The sequence below is a fragment of the Planococcus citri genome, chromosome 4 (assembly GCF_950023065.1).
Source record: "Planococcus citri chromosome 4, ihPlaCitr1.1, whole genome shotgun sequence".
In the NCBI taxonomy this organism is placed as follows: domain Eukaryota; kingdom Metazoa; phylum Arthropoda; class Insecta; order Hemiptera; family Pseudococcidae; genus Planococcus; species Planococcus citri.
In genome coordinates, this window is record NC_088680.1 from 69,222,237 (window position 1) to 69,249,914 (window position 27,678).

Sequence of the window (27,678 nt, forward strand, 5' to 3'; positions counted from 1 at the left end):
TACTACCACCACCACCACCACCACCCCCCCAAAATTTTACCGGGCATTTGCCCGGTAAAGTATTAGAGTGCACGCCACTGCTTCCAAGCCCGCCTTCTTTTTCACTTCTTTTTTGGGGGCACACTAATTCTCGAATGTTGTAAAATAAGAACGTTAGCTGTTTTAGAGAATTTAGGACAAATATGAACCTACAACCTACATAATTTCTTTATTCGAAATTTTGAATATCAATTCCCATTAAAAATTGACTTACTTATTAATCACGTATTAATTTTCTGTTTCAAATTTGTACTCACCTGAAACAAAAAACAATAACAAATTACGATTGGTGGATTTGCAACCATCTCACAACGAGTAAAGCATTATTAAATAAACAAATCTAATATTATTCTACCTATGAGGATAATCTCAATTTTTCGATAAATTATCCAGAAGTCCTCAATTTGAACAATTTAATGGAGTCTCATCACATTGAACTTTTGAGCACTATCCGCACAACAATTATCGACGTCGGCATTTGCATCGACCATGTTTTCTTCCAATATAATGATAGAAAAGTGATCAATTAGTTATTTAGTAGGAATTTTCTGTCTGTAAATAAGCCAGGTTGGTGAACATTTTTGGAATTTTCTCATTATTTCTGATACCTCGACATGCGATGTCGACATGTTGAAGTAAAATTCAATGCGCGAAATTTACATCCACAACTATGTCGACCAATTTTTCAGAATTAAAATTTTGTTTTAGCGTTTAAAAGTTCAGTAAACATTTTAAAATATCACCTTGTTTGAAGAGAAGAACAAATTTTTGATGGCATTTACCTACAAAATTATTCATTTTTTCGTAGTTTGCAGTTGTCGATGATATGTTGATGTGAAAGTTGATGGTCCACAATTACATCAACACCAACCTCGACCAAATTTTCAAAGATTTCTCAAATTTTGAAAATGACGTTGATATTGTGGTATTTGTTGATGTCAAATTTCACATCGACATTAACATCAGCATGTTGTCGACATGAAAATGTATTAGTTCAGTACTCTTGGATAAAGTATTGCACCTTCTCAATGCAAGGAGTTTATGTTCAACTTCTTATTTTGTACAAACTTTCCGTCTGTACCTCTCAGAGGTGGCCTCTGTGTTGATGCTGCTTTCAGCATGAGCAATAGCCACTTTTAAGAAGATCATTTTTGGAAAAATTTTTATTTTTGTAATTAATTTTTCAACTTTTTCATAGCAGGGTATCGACAAACATGTCGATGCAAATGTCGATCCATCCACATCCGTCACATTTGGATCCCACATGTCAATGCAAATTTCGACTCTATGTCGGACCAATTGTCGACATAAATGTTGATCAACATTGGTAGACAATTACATCAACAATTGGGTTGAAATAGGGTCGAAATTCACATCGACATGTGGTATCCAAAAGTGACGCATGTGGATGGATCAACATTTTACATTGAAATTAGCATGGTCATTATTGAACAGGTAGTTCAATAGTGCTCAAAAGAATTTGAGTCCAAACATACTTAGAGCATGAATTTTAGAATGTTTTTAAAAAAGTGTCATGCAACCTATCAAAATGGCATAACTACAATTATGAGAGAAAATCGAATTCGCCTCGCTCCTTAAACTTCGCACTCGTTAATCGCATACTTTCCGCTCCTGTCACGTAATATACTATATTTACATAGGTATACATTAAAATTGAACTCGTTCAACACCACATCTTCGCGTCTTCGGCACGTAAGTATTTTTGTTTAGGTACTAAAAGCTCTGTGCTCGCTCAACGTCACGTCTTTCTGTCTTCGGCACGTAAGTATTTTTTTTTTACCACAGTTCTGTCGAACTTACGATTAGGTAATTTTTCAAAATATGTACCTTCGTTCCCTTTGTTTCAATTCCCCCACTCTTGCGACACGCAAAATACTTGGTTCAAGCAATTTTCAATATAAGGGTAATGATTCGTTCGTGAAATGAACATTCGTGATTAGTTTTTCAAATGTTAGGAGTTTACAATACTTAATTGAATATTCACTGGTTAAATAATCGAGTTTGCTAATATTTGTAAATTGATATTTTACCTATCTACATTATTAGTGATGTTTCGAACAGTGGCTTTCTTATTTTTCGTGGTGGGGCAATTCTTATTCGTTAAATCGCGATATTCGCCACATCATTATGAAGAACAGGTAAAATGATTTTTATTTTAAAAAATGAAAATTTAAATAGGTGCATGGGTAGGTCTATTACTCGTACGCATAATTTTTTCAACTGGAAAATTAATACCTCGTATTAGGTCATTTCATTCAATTAGATCGCGGTTTCAATGTCAATTTGGGCCTTCTAATTTCGCCCACATTTTTTTTACGCACACCTCCCCATCCAATTTGAACGGGATCACAATCCATAGAAAAAGCAACGCTGCCCGAATTATTTTTGGATTTTTGAAAAATTCAAAATTCAACGTTTTCGACGATTCGTGCTTTTGAAAAAAATAATATGTTTACCTACTTACTGACGAGCCCTTACAGGCAGAAAATTGTTTTCAACCGAACGATGCTGAATAAAAAGAACACGTAAAAATACAACAGCAGGCAGACTTTCACGTGCTGAAATGCATATTTCGATTTTTTGTGAAAAATTTGCGATAATTTTTTCAATGCCATCTCAGAGGGTGCTGACCGTATACAGGGGAGTGGGTCTACTTTTCATAAAAAATCGACATGTATATCGAAATGTAGGTTTTCCAGGATGCTGATTTCAAAAATGCTATCGAATTTTCATTTTGGTCGAAGCTAAAGGGATGATACTGCATTCAAGGAGCGGGGGAGGGGGATTTTTGATAAAAGTAATAAATGTTGGACTATAATAGATGAGGGTGACATTTTCTGCATAAGACCAATATAATATGCATTAGAATGTACGTTTTTGTGGTCAATGTTTGCAGAAATCTTATGATTTTTTTGGTTCAAACTTTGGGGCGGGGGAGAGGGGTTGGGGTAAAATAATGACGTATGGAGGAAGCGTCACAAAAAATGCACTTTTTTTCATTGTAAGGAGTTGATGATCATCAAAATGTATAAGGTAGGGTATATTGATTTTTGTGGTAAGTTTTCGAAAGTATAGTTGTTTTGAATCCGCCCTGTTTTAACCAAAATGAAAAATCTATATCATTTTCGGGAAGGGGGTGAATCCGTCCTCCCAATCACCTCTCACCCTCCTATGGGACTTGTCAATCGCCTGTTGGGCTTGGAAATATTTTTTTTTTGGTGTTCTTGATCATCATACCAAATTTCAAAGATTTATCATGATTTGCGGTTTCTTGCCCAAAAAATACATTTTGCCACTGAACGATAATGTTGGAAATTTTTGGTGTGATGCGAATGTCAAATATACAAAATTAAAAGAGTTACCTATTCAAAAACTATTCACATAATTAATTTGAATACTTGATGTAAATAAATATGAGTGTAGTGAACTTACATTGGCAAGTGGCAATAAAAGCGCTTTACTAATGTAAACGTCGCGTCGAATTGTTTTTCTTTTCAAAATAAAAACAAATAACTTTATAGGGTGGAAGTAAAACAAAATAACTAACCCAAACAAACTTCACATGACTATAAGAATAGGAGCCACAACTTATATCTAATTATTGTAAGCATAATGATTGATTTGGTTTTCTTCCTGTGATTATCATCACGTTAGATTCAAGACGACGTACTTACTCGTATATCTGAGGTAACACCAGCTGTTTGGAGGGTATCTCCTTCAGATATGAACTTTGAGTATCCTGCACTATCAGCGCACGTGTTTTCAGAAATAATTAAACGCGACATCGAATTCGACCCGTAAATGAATTACAAATACGTTATTTTAATTTTTAGTACATCTACATACATAGGTACCTACTAACAAGGGAACGTCTTGAGGTGTCACACTCCGATTTGAACGGGCCCTCATAGAAAATCACTACTAGCGTCATTACTAAAAAAAAACACTAGTCACTTTTTCGGCAAGTAGCGTCACTACTACTGACAGACGTTACTAATGACTAGTAACGTTTGTCAATAGTAGTGACACGCGCAAATTTGCGCATTTTGCACTGAAAATCATGACAAAAACATGTTAATGGCAGCTATTTACTCGTAGACCCTCCTAGAACAACGAATTCTTCCCAAAAAAATTTTGAAAATCAAAAAAAATTTCATGCCTGGCGTGGGGTTTGAACCTGCAACCCCTCACTCTCTAGTTACCTGCCTAACCAACTAGGCCACTGAGGACGTTGGAAGTTGAGGTGTTTGAAACATTTATATGCACTTTTTAGCACTCTGGACTTTAAAAAAATTCAAGTTTGATGATTTTTTACAAAACTAAAACCGAGTTTTTGGTGTGTTAATATTTCTAGATAAACATTAAATGGGTATCATACTCTTGTATTCGATATTTCTTTGCGAAAATGGACCCTTCCTTATCCCCTTCCCCTCGTTCCCCCCTCCGAGGGTGCTGGTACCTCGAAATTTTTTTTTCATTTTTCGACTGCAATTTCGGCTTTATTCGCAAAAATGGACTTTTTTCCGTTCCTCTCCCCTCCTCTCACCCCCCGAGGGGGCTGGTACCTCGATTTTTTTTTAATTTTTCGACTGAAATTTAGGCTTTATTCGCAAAATTCATAAATTTTTTTCCGTTCCTCTCCCCTCCCCTCCCCCTCCGAATATTGAAAATATAAATGGGGCCAGAGCAACTGAGCAAACCACAACAAAAGTTCTTGACAATTGACAATTCTTCATTTTTTTCAGGATATAATTTCTATATTTTCACAAATAACCAATTTGGCAAAAAATTGAAATGTTATATGATTATTTCCAGATATTCGGCGAAAAAAAGGGAGTTTTAGATTGAGGATTTCTGGTAGTTTGACTGAAATGCAGCGGAGGATCTTTTTTTGAAAAAATCCTAAAAACATCACATTATTTTGTGATGTGAGAAGTCAATTTTGCTACTATCTAATTTTGGTCGGAGATAGAAAAAGGAAAATGATCTGGCCCAAGCGGAAAATTTTCAAAATTATGGTTTTTGGTAATTCTTTAATTTTCACTCGTTACTAGTGTCGCACACTGGACCGGCCTAATGAAAAGTGCGCGCATGTCAATTTTTTGAGAAATGATGGCCTACGACATGAAAAATATGACCTTCCCTTATGTAATTTTTCACGATAAATTCGATTTTGGTATCAGTTTTACCCCTAACCCCACTGGGGGGGGTGGTACTCGCTCAAAATTTTGGAAATTTTCAAATAAATGATCATACATATCAAAATGTAGGTTTTCGAAGGCGTAGAATTCGAATTTCACACTATTTTTACGCTCCGAGGTTCAGGGTTCAAGGGGTGGGGGTGGGGGTGTTGAAATTTGAAAATTTTCAAAAAAATGATCATACATATTGATATGTAGGTTTTCGAAGGCGTAGAATTCGAATTTCACACTATTTTTACGCTCTGAGGTTCAGGGTTCAAGGGGGGTGGGGGTGTTGAAATTTGAAAATTTTCAAAAAAATGATCATACATATTGATATGTAGGTTTTCCAAGGCGTAGAATTCGAATTTTACACATGACAATTTCTACATTCTGAGGTTCAGGGTTCAAGGGGTGGTAGATGGGAGGGAGGAGGGTTGAAATTTGGAAATTTCCAAAAAATGAGATGGATTTCAACGTCTCTCCCCTGGCCCATCTTTGGGAAATTTCACAAAAATGATGTGAGAAATGGATTCAGGGAGGTGAAAAACATACATTTTGATACCAAACACGGCTTTTTCACAAATTTTGGATTTTGACCCCCTCCCCTGGTCCACGGTTGGGAAATTTCACAAAAATGATTCCAGAAATAGATTCAGGGAGGTGAAAAACATATATTTTGATACCAAACACGACTTTTTTTGCGAAATTTGGATTTTGACCCCCCTCCCCTGGTCCACCTTCAAGAAATTTCACAAAAATGATGTCAAAAATGGATTAAGCGTATTCGAAAACCCCCGGATCATGAGTCTTAGACTTTTGGAACCCTAAACACGAAAGATTGCAGAAACTTCAATTTCAGCAAAAATTTGCAACTTTCACACGTTTTAACTTGAAAAAGTAGTCAATAAATCGAAAATCCGCAAGTTTCCGCAGCTGGAACTATCGTAATAGTAAAAAACACATTGAAATTAATAAATTTTCACGAAAATTTTTTTGATCCACCTTGATCCAAATAAGTAATTGTACAATGAACAGGTAAAAACAGCTTAAAAGTACTGCTTATTTTGCTACCAATTATTTTGTAAACAGTAACATATTAGAGAATCTTGCTCAAATATTTCAAAAAAGTACACTTTTCTCTTAATAATAAAGTTTTTTCCATAAATTTTCATGCGTTTTTACCCGCTAATTAAGAGCAAGCAATTACCTGCATAAGTGCCAATGTGCTGTGTCACGCGACAGTGCAATGTCGCGCGCAACGATCGGTCGCGTTAGGGGAGGGACGGGGCAATGGGAAATTTTGTTTTGAGTGTTTTTGGGTTCGGGGAAGCATGTACCTTCTACAGGACCAAAAAAAAAACATATTCATTTGGTATTTTTTTTTGGGTCCATGCGCGCACTTTTCATTAGGCCGGTCCAGTGTGTGTCGGCTCGGTCATTAGTAGCGTTAAATCATTCACTAGTAACGTTGAGACAGTCGCTAGTATCGCCAAACTGATCGCTAGTAGCGTCAAGTCAGTCGCTAGTAGCGTCGAGCTGGTCGCTAGTAGTGTTGAGCTGGTCGCTAGTAGTGACAAGTTGGTCGCTAGTAGTGACGAGTTGGTCACTAGTAGTGACGAGTTGGTCGCTAGTAGTGTCAAGTTGGTCGCTAGTAGCGTCAGTACAAGCGTTAGTAACGTTTTCGGTATCACTAGTAACTTTTTCAGAAACGCTAGTAATTTTTTGAAGTCACTAGTAGTGATTTTCTATGAGGGGGCCGCGATTTTTGGAAAGAGCATAGTCTAAAACCCCCAAAACTAAATTTTCAGCTGCCAAAGTTCATTTTTCGATTTTTGGCGAATTCTTGAAAATTCAAAATTGACTGTTTTTGGCGATTTATGCTTTTTTTTTCAAAAAGTACGTACTTGATCAATAAAAATGGTCAAAATTGTTGCAAATAGGTACGCAACTACAAAAATGTCCGTCCAACATGACGTAATGTTACTCTCCCCCTCCTATATAACTTGACCAATGTGTTGTATTCTGTATCGATATGATGTTCATTTAGTATGCTTAATAAAGACTTCCGATTGAGTCGTTCTTGTTCTTAATAACTTATTCAATAGGTTATGGACACAGTTCGCGACTTCCACTGCGCCTAACGTAACTGAGTGAAAAATTTCAATAACGTGATCGCGTATTTAAAAGTAAAGTGCGATTTTATCGTTTCTAATACTCTGAAATAAAACAATTATGGGTGAAAATAGTGATTCGCGTCGTTTTCTAAAATTCGAACGTTTTACTGGCAAAAATTATGCCATATGGAAAGATCGCATGTTATGTGCATTGGATGCACAAGAATTAAGAAAATTTGTCACTGAAGCTATTCCACCTGCCCCAACAGAAGCCTGGAAGAAGAAAAACGCAGTTGCAAAAAGTGAAATCATTTATCATCTTGGTGATGATTTTGTGAGACAAGCAGCAGGTACTGAATTTGCCAAAACTATTCTGGATGATTTGAATGCAGTTTATGAAAGGAAGAGCTTGGCCACACAAATTATGATCCGTAAACAACTTTTGCTGATGAAATTGGGAAGCAATTCGTTACTATCTCATTTTTCAAAATTTGAAGGCCTGATTTCTGATCTGAAAGCTGCTGGAGCAACTATGCCTGATGATGATGTGATTTGCCATTTGTTGTTGACACTTCCATCAGAATATGATGGAGTAATTACGGCGATTGAAACTTTGACTGATGAACGTGTGACTATTCCATTCATTAAAAATCGTCTTTTGGAATATGAAATTAAACTCAAAGTCAACAAATCTGATGAGATTCCTCCACAAGCTTTGTCCGCGAAGTCTGCTGGTTTCAAGAAGAAAATCTATAATAAAACTAACAAATGGAAGAAACCACAAAATAAACCTTTCCAGAAACCTTATGAAAGCAAGAAGCAGAAGAAATTTTGCAAATACTGTAAAACCTATCGTTTGCATGATGAAGATCAATGTTTCAATAAACCAAAACCTGATGATGCAGAGAAGAAACCTGATCCAAAACCTGATCCGAAATCATACCACCTGTCTTCAAGTGGACCTGTGTGTTTCATGCTGGGAGCTGTCGAAAGGGCTAAATTCGTCTCGGAGAAAATTGAATTTGTGCTTGATTCCGGATCCACTGACCACATTATCAATGATGATTCGTTGCTGACGAATGTGCAGAAATTGCAGCCACCCAGGCGGATTCAAATTGCGAAGAAGGATGAGTTCCTCATTGCCACAAAAATAGGGAAGATCAGTCTAACAAATGGTGTCATTGAAGATGTACTTTTTGCTGAAGAGCTTCCTCAAAATATATTATCAGTTAAAAAATTGACTGATAAAGGGTGTGAAATTGTATTCAAACCTGGGAATGTTGAAATTCGTAAAAACGAAGTTACACTAGCCAAAGGTATGTTGAATTTATATTCAAATCAGTTTATGGTAAATTTTAGTTTGAATAAATCTTGCTATCTTGTACAAGGGAAATCAAATGAATATGAATTGTGGCATCAGAGACTAGGTCACCCTAGTAACACAAAACTTGAAAAAATAATTTCAGATAAAATGCTTGATGGTATAGATTACGAAAGTATTTCCATTATTGATGATATTTGTGTGCCCTGTGTACAAGGTAAGCAAGTTAATTTACCATTCAATAAAGAAAAGTTGAATAAACCTACTCGCCCTCTAAATAAAATTCATAGTGACGTTTGTGGTCCTATTACTCCTCCCTCTCTTGATCATAAAAATTATTTCGTGACTTTTATTGATGGGTATACTCATTATACTGCCACTTACTTAATTAAACAAAAATCTGAAGTTTTTGAAAAATTTAAAGAATATTTAGCCCAAGCTACTGGTCATTTCAATTTAAAAATCAACTCTTTATATTGTGATAATGGGGGTGAATATTTTTCAACTTCATTTCGATCATTTTGCTCTGAGAATGGAATTGCTTATCATCCAACTATTAGGTACACACCACAATTGAATGGAGTTGCTGAACGTATGAATCGTTCATTGGTTGAAAAGGCCCATGCAATAATACATAATGCAAAATTACCTCAATCTTATTGGGGTGAGGCAATTTTAACAGCCACCTATTTAATAAATCGAACGCCTACAAGAGCTCTCAAAGAGAGTAAGACTCCATTCGAAATGTGGTATAATAAAAAACCTAATGTCGAAAATTTAAGGGTATTTGGATGTACAGCATTTGCTAAAAATCCAAATGTTTCCTTAACGTTTGAAGATCAAACAATTGAATGTATATTTGTTGGTTATGTGCCTAATGGATACAAATTAAAGGTTAAAAACCAAAATAAATTTATTTGTGCTAGAAGCATCACATGGAATGAAAATTCCTTCAATTCCTCAGAGACAAAAGATTCAGAAAATAAACAAATTGAAAATGATTTTCATGTTGAAATGAAACAATTTCAAAATTATCAAACTTCAGATTTAAATTTAAATAATGGTGAACAAAATTCACCTGAATCTAAAAATCAGGGGGAGGAGGAGAAATCACATGAGGTGCGCCGAAGTAAACGCATAAAAATGCAACCAGATAGGTATGGTGATCCTATTACCTACCAATCTGTATGTAATGATGCATTTTCTATTGATTTGCCTAAAAATTATGATGAGATAAAAAATCGAAGTGATAGAATTGCATGGGAACAGGCAAAAGAATGTGAAATTGCATCATTGACTGAAAATAAAACTTGGGAACTAGTTGAGATTCCAAAAACTGAAAAAATAAATATCATTGGTAGTAGGTGGGTATTCGCCATCAAAACTGATGAATTTGGTAATCCAATTAGGCATAAAATGCGTGTAGTAGCCCAAGGTTTTTCTCAAAAATATGGCGTAGATTATCATGATACATATGCTCCAGTTGCCAGTATTACTACTTTTCGAATATTAGTAGCATTAGCTGTACATTTTGGTCTATTATTAGATCATATGGATGTGATAACAGCATTTTTAAATGGCGATTTAAAAGAAAAAATTTATATGAGAGTACCTCCAGGTTTTCCAGCTAAAACAGGGCAAATTTGTCTACTAAAAAAATCACTTTATGGCCTAAAACAGGCTTCTAAATGCTGGTATGAAAAGTTGGACTCTATTTTGAAGAAGTTGGGATTTAAAAATTCCTATTACGATTCATGCCTATATTACCTTGTAAATGCTCATGAAATAATTTTCATTGTCTTATATGTTGATGATCTTTTAATAGCCTGTAAAACAATTCAGACAATGGCGAGAATAAAAGCAGAGCTGAAAAATCATTTTAAAATGGTAGATTTAGGTCCAGTTAGACTATTTCTTGGTATTCGTGTAAGTCGTTTTGAAAATTACATCACACTCGACCAGAATGTGTATTTAAAAACAGTTCTTAGAAGGTTTCAAATGGATACTGCAAATCCGCATAAAACTCCACTTGAATTAAAAATTGATCATGCCGATCTTTCTCGAGAAGTTAGTGGCGATAAGCCTTGTCAAAACGCTATAGGATGTCTTATGTACGCGATGGTGTGTACCAGACCTGATTTGAGTTACTGTGTAAACATTCTTAGTCGCTATCAAACTAAAAATAATCCTATGGTTTGGAAATTGGTAAAACGTGTGTTGAGGTACATTAAAGGCACTGTCGATCTAAAATTATACTTTAGACAACACAATGATAAAACTGAAAACAAAATTATCACCGGATATGCCGATGCCAGTTTTGCTGATGATGAAACATCACGTTGTAGTACAAGCGGCTTCTTCTATGAGCTTTATAAATGTCCGATTAGCTGGAACACAAGACGTCAGCGTTGTGTTGCGTTATCTAGCACAGAGGCGGAATACATAGCTGCCTCCGAAGCTGCTCGCGAGGCTATGTGGCTTAGAAATTTGCTGTGTAGCATTTCTATACGTGTTGATACGCCAATAAAAATATATGAAGATAACAGGGCATGTATCTCATCGGCAAATAATGAAAATATCAAAAGACTTAAACATGTAGATATAAAATATCATTTTGTCCGTGAGAAATGTAATGAAAAATTAATTGAATTAATTCCGATTTCTACAGGGTTCCAAACAGCGGATGTTCTGACGAAATCACTTCCAATTGTAAAATTTGAACTTCACAGAGCTGCAATTGGACTTGCATAATTATATGTCTATTATTTATGTATACTAATGTTGAACATTTTTGAGGGGGAGTGTTGCAAATAGGTACGCAACTACAAAAATGTCCGTCCAACATGACGTAATGTTACTCTCCCCCTCCTATATAACTTGACCAATGTGTTGTATTCTGTATCGATATGATGTTCATTTAGTATGCTTAATAAAGACTTCCGATTGAGTCGTTCTTGTTCTTAATAACTTATTCAATAAAAATAAGTCCCAAAACTAATATTTACTACCCAAATCCAAATTTCATCATTTCCAGCCATTCTGGAGCCTCCAGCGCGATTTTTGAATTTCTCCAGAATTTTGAATTTGCCCCAGAAGGCGTGAATATGAAGTTGGGCAGCTAAAAATCGAGTTGTATATTACACTCGACCTGTTTAACGATTTTATCCACATTTGAGCCGATTTTGAGGGTGACACCTCAAAAGTGGTTTTTTGACCAGCTTTTTTCAAAATTAAAAAATCCAAAAAATCAAAAGTTTCCCATTTGTGTGGAAATTTTTGAAATTCACGCGAATCGCTGTATTTTGTCCGTAGCTAACCCCCCCAAATCAAAATGTCACTATTTCCAGCCATTTTGGAGCCTCCAGCGCGATTTTTCAATCTCTCCAGAATTTTGAATTTGCTCCAGAAGGCGTGAATATACAGTTAGGCAGTTGAAAATCGAGTTGTATATTTCACTCGACCTGTTCCCGTTTGTGTGGATTTTTTCAAATTTACACGAATCGCTGTGTTTCTTCAAGAACTAACCCCCGGAGCGCAAATTCTACCATTTCCAGCAGTTTTGGAGCGAGAGTGACACACCAAAAAACCACTCTTGAGGAGTCACTCTCAAAATCGACTCAAATGTAGATGAACTCGTTAAACAGGTCGAGTGTAACACATACAACTCGATTTTTTGCTGCCCAACTTCATATTCACGCCTTCTGGAGCAAATTCAAAATTCTGGAGCAATTGAAAATCGCGCTGGAGGCTCCAGAATGGCTGGAAATTGTGAAATTTTGATTAGGGGGCTTAGCTACGGACAAAATACAGCGATTTGCGTAAATTTCAAAAATTTCTTCACATATTGTTATCTTCTGATTTTTTGGATTTTTTAATTTCGAAAAAAGCTGGTCAAAAACCACTCTTGAGATGTCAATCCCAAAAACGGATCAAATGTAGATAAATTCGTTAAAAAGGTGGAGTGTAATATGCAACTCAATTTTTAGCTGCCCAACTTCATATTCACGTCTTCTGGAGAAAATACAAAATTCTGGAGAAATTGAAAATCGCGCTGGAGGCTCCAGAATGGCTTGAAATTGTGAAATTTGGATTTGAGGGGTTAGTTTTGAACAAAATACAGCGATTCGTGTGAATTTCAAAAATTTTCACACAAACGGGAAACTTCTGATTTTTTGGATTTTTTAATTTTGAAAAAAGCTGGCCAAAAAGTCACTTTTGAGGTGTCACTCTCAAAATCGGCTCAAATGTGGATAAACACGTTAAACAGGTCGAGTGTAATATACAACTCGACTTTTAGCCGCCCAACGTCATATTCACGCCTTCTGGAGCAAATACAAAATTCAGGAGAAATTGAAAAATCGCGCTGGAGGCTCCAGAATGGCTGGAAATGATGAAATTTGGATTTGGGTAATTAATATTAGTTTTGGGACTTATTTTGACCATTTTTATTGATCAAGTACGTACTTTTTGAAAAAAACGCATAAATCGCCAAAAACAGTTAATTTTGAATTTTCAAAAGTTCGCCAAAAATCGAAAAATGAACTTGGGCAACTGAAAATTTAGTTTTGGCGATTTTAGACTATGTTCTTTCCAAAAATCACGATCTCGTTCAAATCGGATTGTGACACCTGAAGAGGTTCCCTTGTAAGTACATAGGTTAGGGTGGATCACCAAAAAGAAAAAATTTGGCAGATTTTGATCATATCCAGCAAAGGTCTTCATTTTGAGTTGGAAGTTGGACAAACAGATTTGAGCCTTCAGAGAGTAGGAATTTTTGAAAAAACCGTGAGATTCCTGCGTCGATTTGTGCTAATTTTTGAATAAATTCGTGTATCGATAATTTTTCCCAATAAAATTGAAAAAAATTTATAAGTTTTTGGTTATTTTTTTTTTTTAAATTATTCAAATTGCTTGTATTGCCAAAAAGGTGGCACCACTGCGTTCCAGAATATTTCATCAGTTTCAGAAATGACATTCTTTCGATGTTATGGCTTAATTGATACGAAATATTTGGCAAGAAAATATTATCAAGAGAGGAATTAATGCAAAAGTCGACCATTTGAAGAGTGATATTCCAAAACTCGCTTTGTCCATTTTCACAACTTTTCAGGAGAGAGGAAAAACAGTTTCCCTTTAAACGGGTAAATTGGCTTTTTAGGCGAGTTTAGCACTTATTTGGGTGGATTTATGATGTAGGAGTGTAGGTATACATTTCATCCACTAAATACCTGCTGCTGAAAAAAATTTCAATAAAAATGAACAAAACGCCTTTTGGAACATTATTTTTTTTTAAATTTTTAGTGAATTGACTATTTAGGTGAGTTTAACACCTCATTTTGGTAGGTTGATGATGTAGAAATGTGAGTTAATACTTCATCTACCAGGTACCACTGAAAACCCAACTTTGATAAAAATGGACAAAGCGAGTTTTGGAATATCACTCTTCATTTGCAAATTTTCAACCGCTCACTAGAACTCTATAATTATGAAGGTAATATCATAGATCGACACAGAATCTCACATATGTATAGGTACTTTCATTTGAGACTGGGTCACTTTGCCCGAAACAGCCGTTGTGTTGCGACAGGAGCGAACAAAAATGATTTTTTTCGAAAATACCTCCTCTTCGAGGGCCCAAATTTTCCTCCAGGGGCACCTCCGGAACTAAAAAAAATTGTGGGCAACTTTAAATTCAAAATGAAGGTTTCTGGTGTACGCAGAATTTGGTCAAAATCCACCGATTTGTTTTTCACGATCCACCCTAATGTAAGTAGGTACTATAGAAACGAAATTCTGCATTGTTACAATGATTAGGTATAGCCATTTTTTGAACTTGTTCGCAGATCATCATCCGCATGGGCGGGTATACTCGATGAATTTGCTCAAACGTCGAACGCCCAAGTACAATTCATGAATGCCATATTTTACAATCCAAATAACACAAGGAAGCAGTCCGCGGACTACTTGAAACAGTACTTTCACGCCGAAGCCTACGAGATATCGCTCGGTGTCGTCAATTCAAATGAAGCCATGTTTGCCTTATTCGACGAGTAATTGGCTAATTTACAAGCATTGAAAAACACATCACATACGATTTTTTTACAATTTGTTTGCATAAATTTCAGATGGCGGAGTAAAATTACAATCGAACGAGCGCGTCAAAGAGTGGACTACTTTATGAAAGAAGAATCCTTCCTTATAGCCTCCGCATCGAGCTTCACAAGTTGTTGGGATACACCAAAAGCCTGCGCCAACTCCGTTAAAGAGTAAGCTTTCGACATGATAATATGAATCTGTAGATGAATCTCATCACCTGAGGATTTACTCTTATCTATTTTTCTAATCATCACTTCATATTACAGAATGAAATTTAAAACCTTAAAAGGGGAAATCGATATCGAAGCTTTCAACGCCAAGGAAACCATCGGTTATTACAACAACGTCGAACAAAAATACGAAGCCATTAGATTACCTTATAAAAAGGGTGAATTCGCCATGATCGTAGTGTTACCTAACCAAAATCAGTCGTTGGAATCCTTTAGTAAATTTACAAAAAACGATCATGAACAAATTTTACAACGTGTCGACGAAAATCATGAAAATATCGATTACGTGATCCCATTTATGACGGGGGAGTGGATGTCGATGAATGAAAAGGGAACCAGCATAAATTCCGACGATGAGATTATTTGCGAATGGACTTCAGCTCAAGAGACTCGAGAAGTTAATAAGATCGATTACAAACCATTCCACGTGAATAGACCATTTGCGGTGTATATTTACCACGAAAGAACAAAATTAGTTTTCATGCATGCGTTGATCAATAATCCTCCATTAGGAGCACAGAAATTTTGTAAGGTGCTTCTGAGAGAGACGCCGCGCAATGTAACCATGGCAACGTGATAAAGAGGCACGTTCATCGCGGCTATCCGGTTGCTAGTATTGTGCATAAAAGTTGTGCAAGTTATTCCTCTTCAGATTATAACGTGTTGGGTTTTGTATAATATTTTAAATGTAGTAAAAACGTTTTCTTGTAGTTTTTTGCAAGCTTTTTAATTGCGGATTTTAGCCCTCCCTCCAAATGAAGGTGCAACGGCCAAAATTCTGATTCCAAATTTATCCGATAAATTTTCCAATTCTTCGAGGCGTTCGTGAACGTTTTCAATAATATTTGGCCGCGCTCGGTTTTTTGATTTTTGTTTATGTACTCGCTAAAATTGCTCGCGTTTCTCATTCCTTTCCAATTCATTGTACGTCAATGTTCTTTCATTTTTTCTCATTATTTTTTATGTACGCGAATTCGTGAAATTTATAAATGTCTATTTTTCCATGTATTTTTCATATTTTCTTTATAAATGATTTTGTTTAATGACCATTTTTACTTTGTGTATTGTCATGTTGGTTACATAAATGGGGGCCCGTCCGGGATAGAAACAAATCGGTTCGTTATTTCATTTTACATATTTTGTTTTTAACCGTTAAAAAAAAAAAAAATGTTCAATCAAAAAAGTCATTTGGTTGAAATTCTAAACCAAGATCCAAACATCTGTAAGTATGTATATCGTCTGTATGTATCTACGACTACGTTTTCTCTGCGGAATTTGAGTATGCTGAGTGCGTTGACCTTGATGTTACGTCACTACCTCCGATTTCTGTCAAATGAGTCTGCATAATTCGCCAAATTCGTTCAATTTTCTGCAATTATCGATGTCATTTTTCTCAGCCTGAACCACCAGCACTTGTGTCAATTGATTGGTAATAATACTTCGCTGTTTTCGTTTATTTCGTTCAGCTCATCACCACTCACATCATCACATCATAGTTCTCGTTGGTATTCACGTTTTTGTAATTTTTATTTATTCGCGATTTTTTATTTGATAAATCGTCAATTTATTTTCGCATAAGTACTTATAACCCACGATATTACATAATTAATTACCTACCTATCTTATGCTATTTTTTTTTTGAAAATTGATTGATCAAAGAAAGACATGGAGGAATTCTCAAATAATCCAAAGTTGTTCAATTGTCTCCTTACATTAACTAAAACTCTGGTTAGACTCCATAATCACCTAGATTTATTAGAAGGTAAAAATACGTCTTTTTCGTCTGGTTTATTATCTCAAAATAATGAAAAAAGTTATGGTGAGCCTTTCTCTCAATGTTTACCTCAAATACCAGTATCGCATTTTATCAAAACATTTAGAAGTAATTATTATTTGTCCTCAAATAATACAACCGATAATTACGTTTCTAAAAGCTCAACTCAAATTTATGAACAGAGTTATGGAAATTATCTCAATTTTAGCGATACGAAACTGTATCCTTCTGAAAATAGGGAATTTAATAATTTTATTGAGCCTAAATTTGTATCTGTTTCTCAAGTTTACGAACAAACTTATGGAAATTATCTCAATTTAAGCCATGTAGGTCTGAGAGTTCACAAAAAACCTGATCACGTAATTATCGATTTGTCTTTTATGGATGATTTTGGTGAGGCAAAAGTATCGAGCGAATCTTTGGAAGTTTTGAACAAAAATACAAATAATTTCCAACTTGAAATTTTGAACTCAGACAAAAATCACGCATGTGATTTCATTCATAATTTGGAAACTGAATTTGAAATCATTGATAATTTTCCTGTAATTAAAAACTCAAATGATTTTTATCTTGATTTTTCACCAAAGTTTGAAACTTGTGAAATCAAAATATCTGAAAAGGCTCATTCAATTGAGAATTTTTTGGAGATTGAAAATATTAATATAGTTGATGTATCTGAACCCTCAATTTTATGTCAAGTTTGTTGTGATTTGAAAAACTATGTTTTCAGTTCAAGTTTTTCTGAGTTTGATTTACTAAAACTAGAAAATGAAATATTTTTTGAACCAATCATGTTTGAGTCGTCTTCAAATAGCGTTAGTAAATCACAAATTTTAAACTTGATAAATTTGGGATCCAAAATTTCAAAAGTTCATGATAAACCACTCTCAAATGTAACTATGAATGAAAATGTTCACGAATCCAACATTTCTGAAGATCTGGAAGTTGAAATCAAACATATAAATCCTTTACTCAAACTTATCAATAATTTTGATACAAAATTTATAATCATCAGTATAACAAAACGTTATTTAAAAATGATTTTTGATGAAACTGATCTCTCTTATTTTACTGCATTTTCTCATGCAGGGGGCAAGTCTGTATCACTTGTAAAACCTTTGCAGGATGGTAATTTTTATGGATATAATAAAATGTTCAATGATCAATCGATTTTGAAATTTATTTTAATTGCCCTGAAACGCAAAAGGAAAAAAATGTTTTTTAGATCTTTATGGTTCGCTTTCTGACTTATTTGCTCGAAGTTATTGATTTTTCTGATCAATTAATTTTTATTCTCAAAATGAAAATGATTAGGTAATTTTTTCTGATTTAGTGGCATTTCTATGCACATCTTTCTGATCCAATTTTCCAACTTTCCTGTTTTTCTTCCTAGTTTTTCCTATTAATCTTTTTGTTTTTCCCTTGTTTTCCTTTCCTACTCTCTGGAATGGGGTGAGGGACTTTTGTCCAAGCCTTACATTCCAGAGAAGGTGGCAGACCATGGTGTAGGCTCACTATTTTTTCATCTATGGGAGTCTCACGTTGGTGTCACTCCTTTTTCCCATTCTTTTTTCCAGTTTTCCTCATAATGTCTTTATCTTTGTTCTTTTTTCTCTTTACTTAATATATCTATTACCCAATTTTGCCAAATGTTTATCCCGTTTTCATGTTCATAATATTGTTCTATATTTTCTTTTCTATTTTTTTTATTTGTATAATTTGAAGGTGATTTAATGATTAAGTAATTTTTGATTGTTATTGTTATTTCACAATTTTGTTATTTTTGTTAATGACCAATCCAATTTTCTCCAAGCTTGCTTTGAGAAATTTGAATCAGCCAGGGGGCATATGCAATGGCCAAAATTCTGATTCCAAATTTATCCGATAAATTTTCCAATTCTTCGAGGCGTTCGTGAACGTTTTCAATAATATTTGGCTATGCTCAGTTTTTTGATTTTTGTTTATGTACTCGCTAAAATTGCTCGCGTTTCTCATTCCTTTCCAATTCATTGTACGTCAATGTTCTTTCATTTTTTCTCATTATTTTTTATGTACGCGAATTTGTGACATTTATAAATGTCTATTTTTCCATGTATTTTTCATATTTTCCGTCGACCGTATGTAATGGACGAATAATTCAAATGGCAGGAAATGACGCCCACATTTTGGATGCAGAATCCTGGAAACGTTCTGCACATGCGCCAAACATGATGCTTACAGTGCTGGCGGAGAGAGAGACGGTTCCCTGGTTCAACCCACGTTCAACCAGTAAACCGTCTCTCTCTCCACCAGCACCGTAAGCGTCATGTTTGGCGCATGAGCAGAAGATTTCCAGGATTCTGCATCCAAAATCTAGGCTTCACATTTTGTCATTTTTTCACCGTTGAATTATTCGTCCATTATATACGGTCGACGATATTTTCTTTATAAATGATTTTGTTTAATGACCATTTTTACTTTTTGTATCGTCATGTTGGTTACAAAGGGTTTCAGGGTTTTTTCCATGTGCTTCTCCAAATTGCGGTCCTAGCCCAAAAATGGGGCCTATAAAAGTTGTTCTACGTAAAATTTCCCATCAGATGACCTATGAACCAAAAATTAGAAATGATATTTTAAAAATATTCTTAGCTTTTGATTACCTTCCTCAAAAATTTTCAAAACTTTTGGTTTACCCCACCCCCTTGGGATCTCTTTTCATCTGAGAGCAAAAATGTCATCAGAATTGAATTTAGGAGGTCAAAAAACATATATTTTGATACCCCACTCAAAGATTTTCAAAATTTTCAGTTTCCCCCCTCGCCCGGGAGCCTTTTTTTCATCTGAGAGCAAAAATATCATCAGAATTGAATTCAGGGAGTCAAAAAACATAAATTTTCGAAATCTTGAGTTTAGCCCCTCCCTTCCTGGAACCCCATTTCATCTGAGGGCAAAAGTATCATAAAAATTTGAATTCAGGATAATCTAAGAATATGCTTAAGCATCCTAACCGACATAAAATATTTCGAAATCGGATACCTAGAAGGGAATCGAAAAATGATCCCAAAATACACCACTATAACAAAAATTTCAAGCACTGAAACTCATTTTTCAATATTTGTCAAATTTTTAAAAATTCAAAGGCACATTTTTCATGAAAAAAAAATTACTTAATTAAATTGAACTAAAAAGCTGGAATTTGGTGTTTGACCTATTTTCGACCTCCCGAGTCGCTTGGAGTATAAGGCGTTTGTTTTGAGAGAGAAGTCATTTAAAAGAAATCTGAGGGATTGAATTTTTTTTTAAAAAGTACATACCCTACCATCTGATTTTTTCACCTTGGAAGGTCTCTATGCAGGTGGGCAACATTGTTCGGGGATTTTCTCGGGAAAAAATAAACTAGAAGCAGGGCGTGTTTTGTGGGAGTTTTCAGGAAGTATTTTATTCTTGGTAATTCGACCATTAAGATGCTCTTTTCAAAAGCCTACATATTTTCTTTGGATATTCGTATTCTTTCTTTCTCAAGTTCATCCGCAATATTATACCTACTCGTATATTGTATCGTAAAAATAATTGTTTTATAAATCACGATAGATTCCATTTGACTACACGAAGCAATGTTTTTATTTATATTTTCCGATAACTTCTTTAGGTATTTAAAAATATTGGACTCGCTCAACGTCATGTCTTTCTGTCTTCGACACGTAGGTAGAGATGTGGGTACATATTTTTGTTTACTAACAGCTCTGTCCATCATATCAATATTTCCTACGTATTATAACTATGTAGGTATTTATTAGTACACCATCTGCTTCACTTTAAACGCTTTTCTTCTTTTCATTATCTGATCTGTTTTCTTGAACCTTTTTGTTTTCAAAATACACTCTCGTTCCTTTTGTTTCAATTCTCCCACTCTTGCAACACGCAAAATACTTCGTTTAAGTAATTGTCAATACCATAGTAATGATTCGTTGGTGAAATAACCATTCGTGATTAGTTTTCCAAATGTTTAGGAGTTTACTAATTGAATATTCGCTTGTTAATTCATCGAGTTTGTGAAATTGGTATTTTTATTGATATTTGATACCAATACAAAATCTACTCTTGGAGATGTTTCGAACAGTGACGTTCTTATTTGTCGTGGGACAGTTCTTATTCGTTAAATCGCAGAGTGACATTACTGAACCATCTATTGAAAAAAAGGTAAAATGATTTTCATTTTTAAAAATGAATATTTAAATACATGAGTGGTACATATAGCTTTGAAGTTATTTCGAAATATGTATTTAAGTGGGTAGAAATCACATTATCCTTTCTTTGTCGGGATAATTTTCAAAAATTCGCTAAAGATCGAAAACTCAATTCGAGTGACTGAAATTCTGGTCATGGGGGTCTCAATGATCATGCTCTTTTCAAAAACTGCATTCCCATTTGAATTGGAGGACACCTCCAGTGATTTTTAAAAATATCAGAAAGGTTGAGATGCACCCTATCCACTCCCCCACGAACGAGCAGTGGGCAAACTTAAACCACCATCTTTATTGGTAAAGTTTACCAGAATGGGCCCATTTCATTAATACCCAAAATTTCTATCCTTATTAGATTCAAACAGGCATATTTAAAATTATAAATACGGAAGTACGAGCATCTTGGAGTTCAAATTACCCGCATGAGAACATTGTGCTTCGTCCATTATCACTGAAAATAGGCGAGGAATCGACGATAATTAAAATATATGTACTACGAAAATGAGTGCTACGAGTATCCTAAAAACAAGTACGTAAAACTTGATAAATTCCAGTTAGTTTAATTCAATTTTTCCGCTGAAGGAAGCATTGAATTCTATTGAGGTACGAACAATCCATGTTGTTGTGAGCATTTGTTTACGTCTTTGTTTGACAATATTTTAAATACTTACCTATCTAGAAAAAAACAACTAAATAATATAGATACTTGGTCAATTTTTTAAAACCAAATTTATTAATTTTTTCCAACTTTTTTGCAGAGTCTTGAAAGAATCGTATACTTTGGGAAAGATAATCGAAAAACTGCAACAGACGACGAATGCCAAGCTAAAATTTACAAATGCCATATTTTACGATGAGAGAAACACACCGAAACAGTATTTAGACGACATTAAAACCTACTATAACGCTAAAACCTTCCAAGTCTCGTTCGATTCGAGTAATCAAGCCGAAGTTTTCGCCTTAGTCAACAAGTAAATACGACTATATTAAATCAAATTTATGGACTACCTATCTACGAGTATTAAGCGAACCTCTTAAAATGGCGCTCTCAGATTTGAACGAAACGAAGCAAGATCGAAAGAGCACGCTCTAAAACCCCCGTAAACAAAATTTCAAGTCTTGAAGTTGATTTTTTAAATTTTCCCGAAATTTTTGAAAATTTAATAAAACTGTTCAGAGGGTTGATTTTTAAACTACTTTTTCATTTTATGAGAAAAGTGAACCAAAAAGAACAATTCCTTCGATTCAATTTGCATTCATCAACAAATACTATACTTTTGAGCCATTCTGGAGTCTCCGAGGATTTTTTAAATCTCCTTCAAAAGTTTCAAATCACTCTGGAAAGGGGAAAATGAACTGAAATGAATTTTTCAAAGAAGGAATACAAAGAGCGGATTTTTCGACCAAGTACATCGTCTGGGCCTCGTACTCAATTATTTTCAAAAAAAAAAAAAAAAAAAAAAAAAGAAGACGAAGAAGAAGAAGAAGAGATTGAGCAACTTGAGAAAGAAAAAAGCTCGAAAAAGTAAACAAAAAGTAACCAAAATTGTGACAAAAAGTGGGGAAAAGTTTATGCAGAGAAAACTGATCGAAAAAAACATATTAGGTAGTTATGACATTTCAAATTAAAATGTTCCGTTTTTTTTTAATTTTAAATTTTGGTTTTAAAAAATATGTATATATTTTTGGCAGTTTTGGGCAAAAAAGCGAGAATTTGTGCAATTTCTGGCAAAAAAAGTTAGACTTTAAGGTAATTGAATGAAACTTTTTGAATTTTTGTAGAAAAAAAAACGATTATATATATTTAGCTATTTTGATGAGCAGCAAAATTTTTTGCAGATTTCTGAAAACGCGAGAATTTATAACAATTTTTAGAATAAAACAAGACTTTGACGATTTAAGCAAAAACTGGAATTTTATGGAAATTATAGACATAAAAAAATCAACTTTGGTCAAAAAACAAGAATTTTAGACAATTTCGGAAAGAAGGCACTTTTTGGAATTTTTGTGAAAAAAAGGCAATTTTTAGCTATTTTTCTGAGCAGCTAAATTTTTGTAAATTTTTGAAAATGCGAGAATTTTTAACAATTTTTGGAAAGAAGCAAGACTGACGATTTCGGCAAAAAATTGGACTTTATGGCAATTACCAACAGAAAAAAAAAACGTTCTCACTATTTTGGTGAAAAACGCAAAAATTTTGGACAATTTTTGAAAAAAGTACACCTTTTCGAAATGTTTTGCCAAAAAACGATAATCCTTGGACATTTTCCTAAAAAAATGACATTTTGTTGCCTGTTTTTGAAAAAACGGGAATTTATTCATTTTTTTCGAGAAAAAAACGACAATTTTCAGTAGTTTTGCTAAAAAAAAATTCTGCCATACTTATTTGAAAAAGCGAGACATGTTGACAATTTTCTGCAATTTTCGGCAAAAAAGCTACGCTTTCAAGAAATTTTTTGAGGAAAAAAAGAAATTCTTTAGAAATCTTTCTGAAAAGCGAGAGTTTTTGTCAATTTTTTACAAAAACCAAAACTTTGTTAATTTTAGAAATAAACAGAATTTTTGAAGAAGAGTACGTTTTGCAATTTAGATTGAAAAAGCGAGAATTTTGGACAGTTTTGGATAAAAACAAGGCGGGACTTATTGGAATTTCCTGCAAAAAACAACAATTCTTGGCCCTTATTCTCAAGAGTAGTAGAATTTTTGTACATTTTTCTGAAAAACGAGAATTTTTGACAATATTTGGCAAAAAGCAAAGCAAGACTTTGACAATATCGACAAAAAAAGAATACTTTGTCGCAGGAAAAAAATACAAAACTTTTTGACTATTTCGACAAAAGGCAAAATTTTTTGCAATTTTCGGCCAAAAACGAGACTTTGACACCTTTAGCAAATGGCAGGGCCTTGTAATCGTAACGCTGAAAAGCTAGTAGATAATATAGCCAGTTAGAAAAAAATAAGTGCCAGTTTTAAAGGTTTCACGAATGTAAGCATAATAATTTCAGCACTTTTTCTACATTTATTCCACGTAAAATTTCAGATGGTTGAAACAAAATGTCGAAATACCATCGGAAGTTACAGCAGAACCGTTCAATCTCACTGGAGTGTACAATTTCCAGAACATAATGACGATTTACTCCAGTTGCTGGAATATACCGAAAACGTTGGGAAATTCTTTCAAATTGTAAGCATTTAACTAGTGGGTCATTCCACGTCAATTGGTCCAAGAAGTGGTAGGGGGGTTCGATGATTTTTTAGAAATTTTTCCTGTGGAAAGACCATTCGAAGGGATGACCAATGGCGCAAATCGCAGCCCTCTAGCCCATTTTTAAAGGCATCCAGGGGGTGTCAAAGTTTTCAGTGAACCTAAAATATCATCCATTTCAGCAGTGAATTACTCGATAACCGCGATACCTACCAAAATGGAACATTTTCCCATAGTTAGGGGTTTTGAAAGGCCTTTTGGTGATATCATGAAAATCAGTGTTGCCACTTTTTTCGTACGAAAAATTATCTCAAAAAGTTTCGAAACGTAGTTTTCATATCGTTTCGACTCTCAAAAATTCTGAAAAAAATATATTATGGACAACTTTTCATGCTGAACAACATATTAAAAAATTGGGATGGTAACATGTTGCAAAGTTGATTTTAAAAAATTCAAAGTTTGCGAAAAAATGCGATTTTTTGATTTAAAACATGAAAAAAAGTTTTGATTGATGAAGTTGACCCATTTGACCCCTATTTTTACGTATCTGTTGAAAAAGTTGAAAAACCCCTTTCACTCGATGAAATTAACTCCTCACAAAAAAATCAAAATTCGAAAAAATTCAATTTTCAATTTCCAACATCAAAAAAAAATGTTAATTTATTCAGTTGTCTTATTTTGACCTCTTTCAGACGTATTTCATGAAAAAGTTGATAAAAATTACACTCGCAACCAAAAAATACAAATTCGTTCATTTTTTGAATCTTTTCGAATTTTGATTTTTTTGTGAGGAGTTCATTTCATCGAGTGATAGGGTTTTTTCAACTTTTTCAACTGATACGTAAAAATAGGGGTCATATGGGTCAACTTCACCTATCAAAACTTTTTTTCATGCTTTAAATTAAAAAATCGCATTTCTTCGCAAACTTAAAATTTTTTTAAATTGACTTTGCAACATGTTCTCATCCCAATTTTTTAATATGTTGTTCAGCATGAACAATTGTCCATAATATATTTTTTTCAGAATTTTTGAGAGTCGGAACGATATGAAAACTACGTTTTGAAACTTTTTGAGCTAATTTTTTGTACGAATCAAAGTGGCAACAATGATTTTTATGATATCACCAAAAATCTTTTCAAAACTCCTAACTATGAGAAAAAGTTCCATTTTGGTAGGTATCGCGGTTATTGAGTAATTTACTGCTGAAATGAATGATATTTTAGGATCACTGAAAACTTTGACACCCCCTGCCTGCCTTTAAAAATAAGCTAGATGGCTGCGATTTGGGCCATTGGTCATTCCTTCGGAAGGTCTTTCCACAGGAAAAATTTCAAAGAAATCGCCGAACCCCCCTACCACTTCTTGGTCCAATTGAGGTGGAATGACCCGGGTACGAGCTGTAATACACGTATCCAATCTCATCACCATTCTATATCTATTACTTATTACTTATTCGGTTGCCAACAGGTTGAAATTTAAGACGCCAGAAGGCAAAATCAACGCCGAAGCGTTCGACGCGAAGGAAACAGTCGGTTATTACAACAACTTGGAAAAAAAATACCAAGCCATCAGATTACCTTACAAGAACGGCGAATTCGCCATGATCGTAGTGCTACCTAACGAAGACCAGTCGTTGGAATCGATTATTGGTAAATTTACAGAAAACGATTACAGGGAAGTAATGACACGTGTTAGTGAAAATCACGAAAATATCGACTACGCTATACCGTTCTTGAAATTTGAAGGGATGTTAGTGAATGAAAAAGGTACTAGTATAAACCACCAAGGTAAAATTATTTGTGACATGCCCTCGTCGACTCAAGAAGCTGTCGAAATCAATTACAATAATGAGATTGATTATAAGACTCTGCATATTGACAGACCTTTCGCGATTTTCGTTTATCACGAAGGGACAAAATTTATTCTATCGTATGCTTTGGTCAACTTTCCAGGAGAAGGTGCTCGTCTGGTTAGGTACGGATGTGGTGAGGATGATTCATCATGTGTGCAATCAAATGAATTCAAAGAAAATGTGTACGTACTGTCGTACTAAGGCAGTCAGTCAGGGATGGGTCGTTTTTTACTTATTTATTTATTTATTTATTTTTATTCATTCATTTATTTGTTTTTTTTTTAAAGACGTAGCAAAATATCATGGTCAAATAACCCCGAGAAAAATTTCAAATTTTAATGACAATACCTCTCGAAAGTTGAAAAATTTATCTGAAAATTTTCCGTCAGTATTTAGACCTACGCTGAGATTTTACAATTGTTCAATTTTACGTTAAGATGCATTATTAGGTATTGTGTATGTGTAATATGAACATAATGTCACTTGTACATACTGTTATAAGTAGGCTGTGTTTAATAAATACATATTTTTCAACCGAGGAAAACTGGTACAATTTTTGAAAGTAATACGATGACGTGCTGAGGTATAACATAACATACCTAATACATAATCATTTGCAGTCCCTTCTTGGCCCCCTAAACAAACGGTTACAAAAAATTCAAAGAAAGACGTCTAAAAACCCTCAATTTTCAAAATGCCTCAGACCCAAAAAATTTCCAATAGTGAGTACCTGGCATCTCCCCTTATTCCAAATAAATAGGTTTACTTTAGCTCGCTAGTCGCACAATAGAGCGCTAGTGCCCCATCAGTGCTCCACCCCCCCATCAATATCAAGTAAAAATAAACTGTATTGGAATTATTTCAGAGTGACCTTGCGACCTATAAAAATAGGTTAAAATTTTGTGAGAGTAACGAATATTTCAACGAAAGGGGGTTTTGAATTTTCGAACCCTTTTGAGCAGCTCTGAATTGGTTAATGATTTTTGAAAAAATGTCAATGTGGCTTATCGAGATGAGTTGAAATTTCGCGAGAAAATGAAAGATTTCTATCCAAACATTCTTTTGAGCACTTTTGAACAATTTTGAGCTCAAACTTGGGCATGAATTTTAGTATGTTTTAAAAAAGTGTCATGCAACCCATCAACATTGCTTAAAATTTCGAGAGAAACTCGAGTATTTTAACAAAAATGTTTTTTGAGCATTTTTTAAAGAATTCCAAGCCAAAAATTGAGTCAATTTTTGAGACTTTTGTGGGAGGTAAGGGATATAACGTACAATTAGTCTGGCATATGACAATAGGAGTACTTGCACCCCCCCCCCCCCCCGACCGATACTCCGGGACAACTTTTTTCTTGAAGGGGACATCCTAAGGAACATTTTAAAGCAAACTTGCTCAAAAAAAAGTTGGCCTTACTTACAAAATGGCGGCCATTTTGATTGACAGGTCAGCCGAAATCGCAGATTTTTCGTTTCAACATAGGACTTGCACGAAAGTTTTCAAACCTTACAAACGTAGATCGAAAGATCATGCATAAATTTATCACTTGTCAAAATTTCAAGTGCTAAAGTGTGTTTTTCGATTTTTGGTGAATTTTTGAAAATCCAATTTAGGCCAAAAA

The 27,678-nt window shown here is 34.4% G+C and overlaps 2 protein-coding genes across 4 annotated transcripts; both read left to right on the plus strand.

Annotated features, from left to right (window-relative positions):
• The first annotated feature begins 1,971 nt into the window (after window positions 1-1,971).
• Window positions 1,972-16,050, plus strand: LOC135842594 (uncharacterized). Of its 2 annotated transcripts, XM_065360129.1 has the most exons (5): window positions 1,972-2,198; window positions 3,715-3,857; window positions 14,522-14,728; window positions 14,804-14,944; window positions 15,041-16,050. In XM_065360129.1, exons 1-5 carry the CDS (start codon window positions 2,109-2,111, stop codon window positions 15,579-15,581), a joined length of 1,122 nt encoding a protein of 373 aa, XP_065216201.1. In that variant the 5' UTR covers window positions 1,972-2,108; the 3' UTR covers window positions 15,582-16,050. The 2 variants fall into 2 exon arrangements, with proteins under 2 accessions (XP_065216201.1, XP_065216202.1); XM_065360130.1 differs by lacking the exon at window positions 3,715-3,857 and having other exon boundaries at window positions 1,989-2,198.
• A 2,961-nt stretch (window positions 16,051-19,011) lies between these two features.
• On the plus strand, window positions 19,012-26,689 carry LOC135842595 (serine protease inhibitor 2-like). Of its 2 annotated transcripts, XM_065360132.1 has the most exons (6): window positions 19,012-20,957; window positions 21,357-21,530; window positions 21,760-21,972; window positions 24,042-24,185; window positions 25,675-25,856; window positions 26,347-26,646. In XM_065360132.1, the coding sequence occupies exons 2-6, from the start codon at window positions 21,490-21,492 to the stop codon at window positions 26,493-26,495; spliced, it is 729 nt and encodes a 242-aa protein (XP_065216204.1). In that variant the 5' UTR covers window positions 19,012-20,957; window positions 21,357-21,489; the 3' UTR covers window positions 26,496-26,646. The 2 variants fall into 2 exon arrangements, with proteins under 2 accessions (XP_065216204.1, XP_065216203.1); XM_065360131.1 differs by having other exon boundaries at window positions 25,675-26,689.
• Window positions 26,690-27,678: the final 989 nt, after the last annotated feature.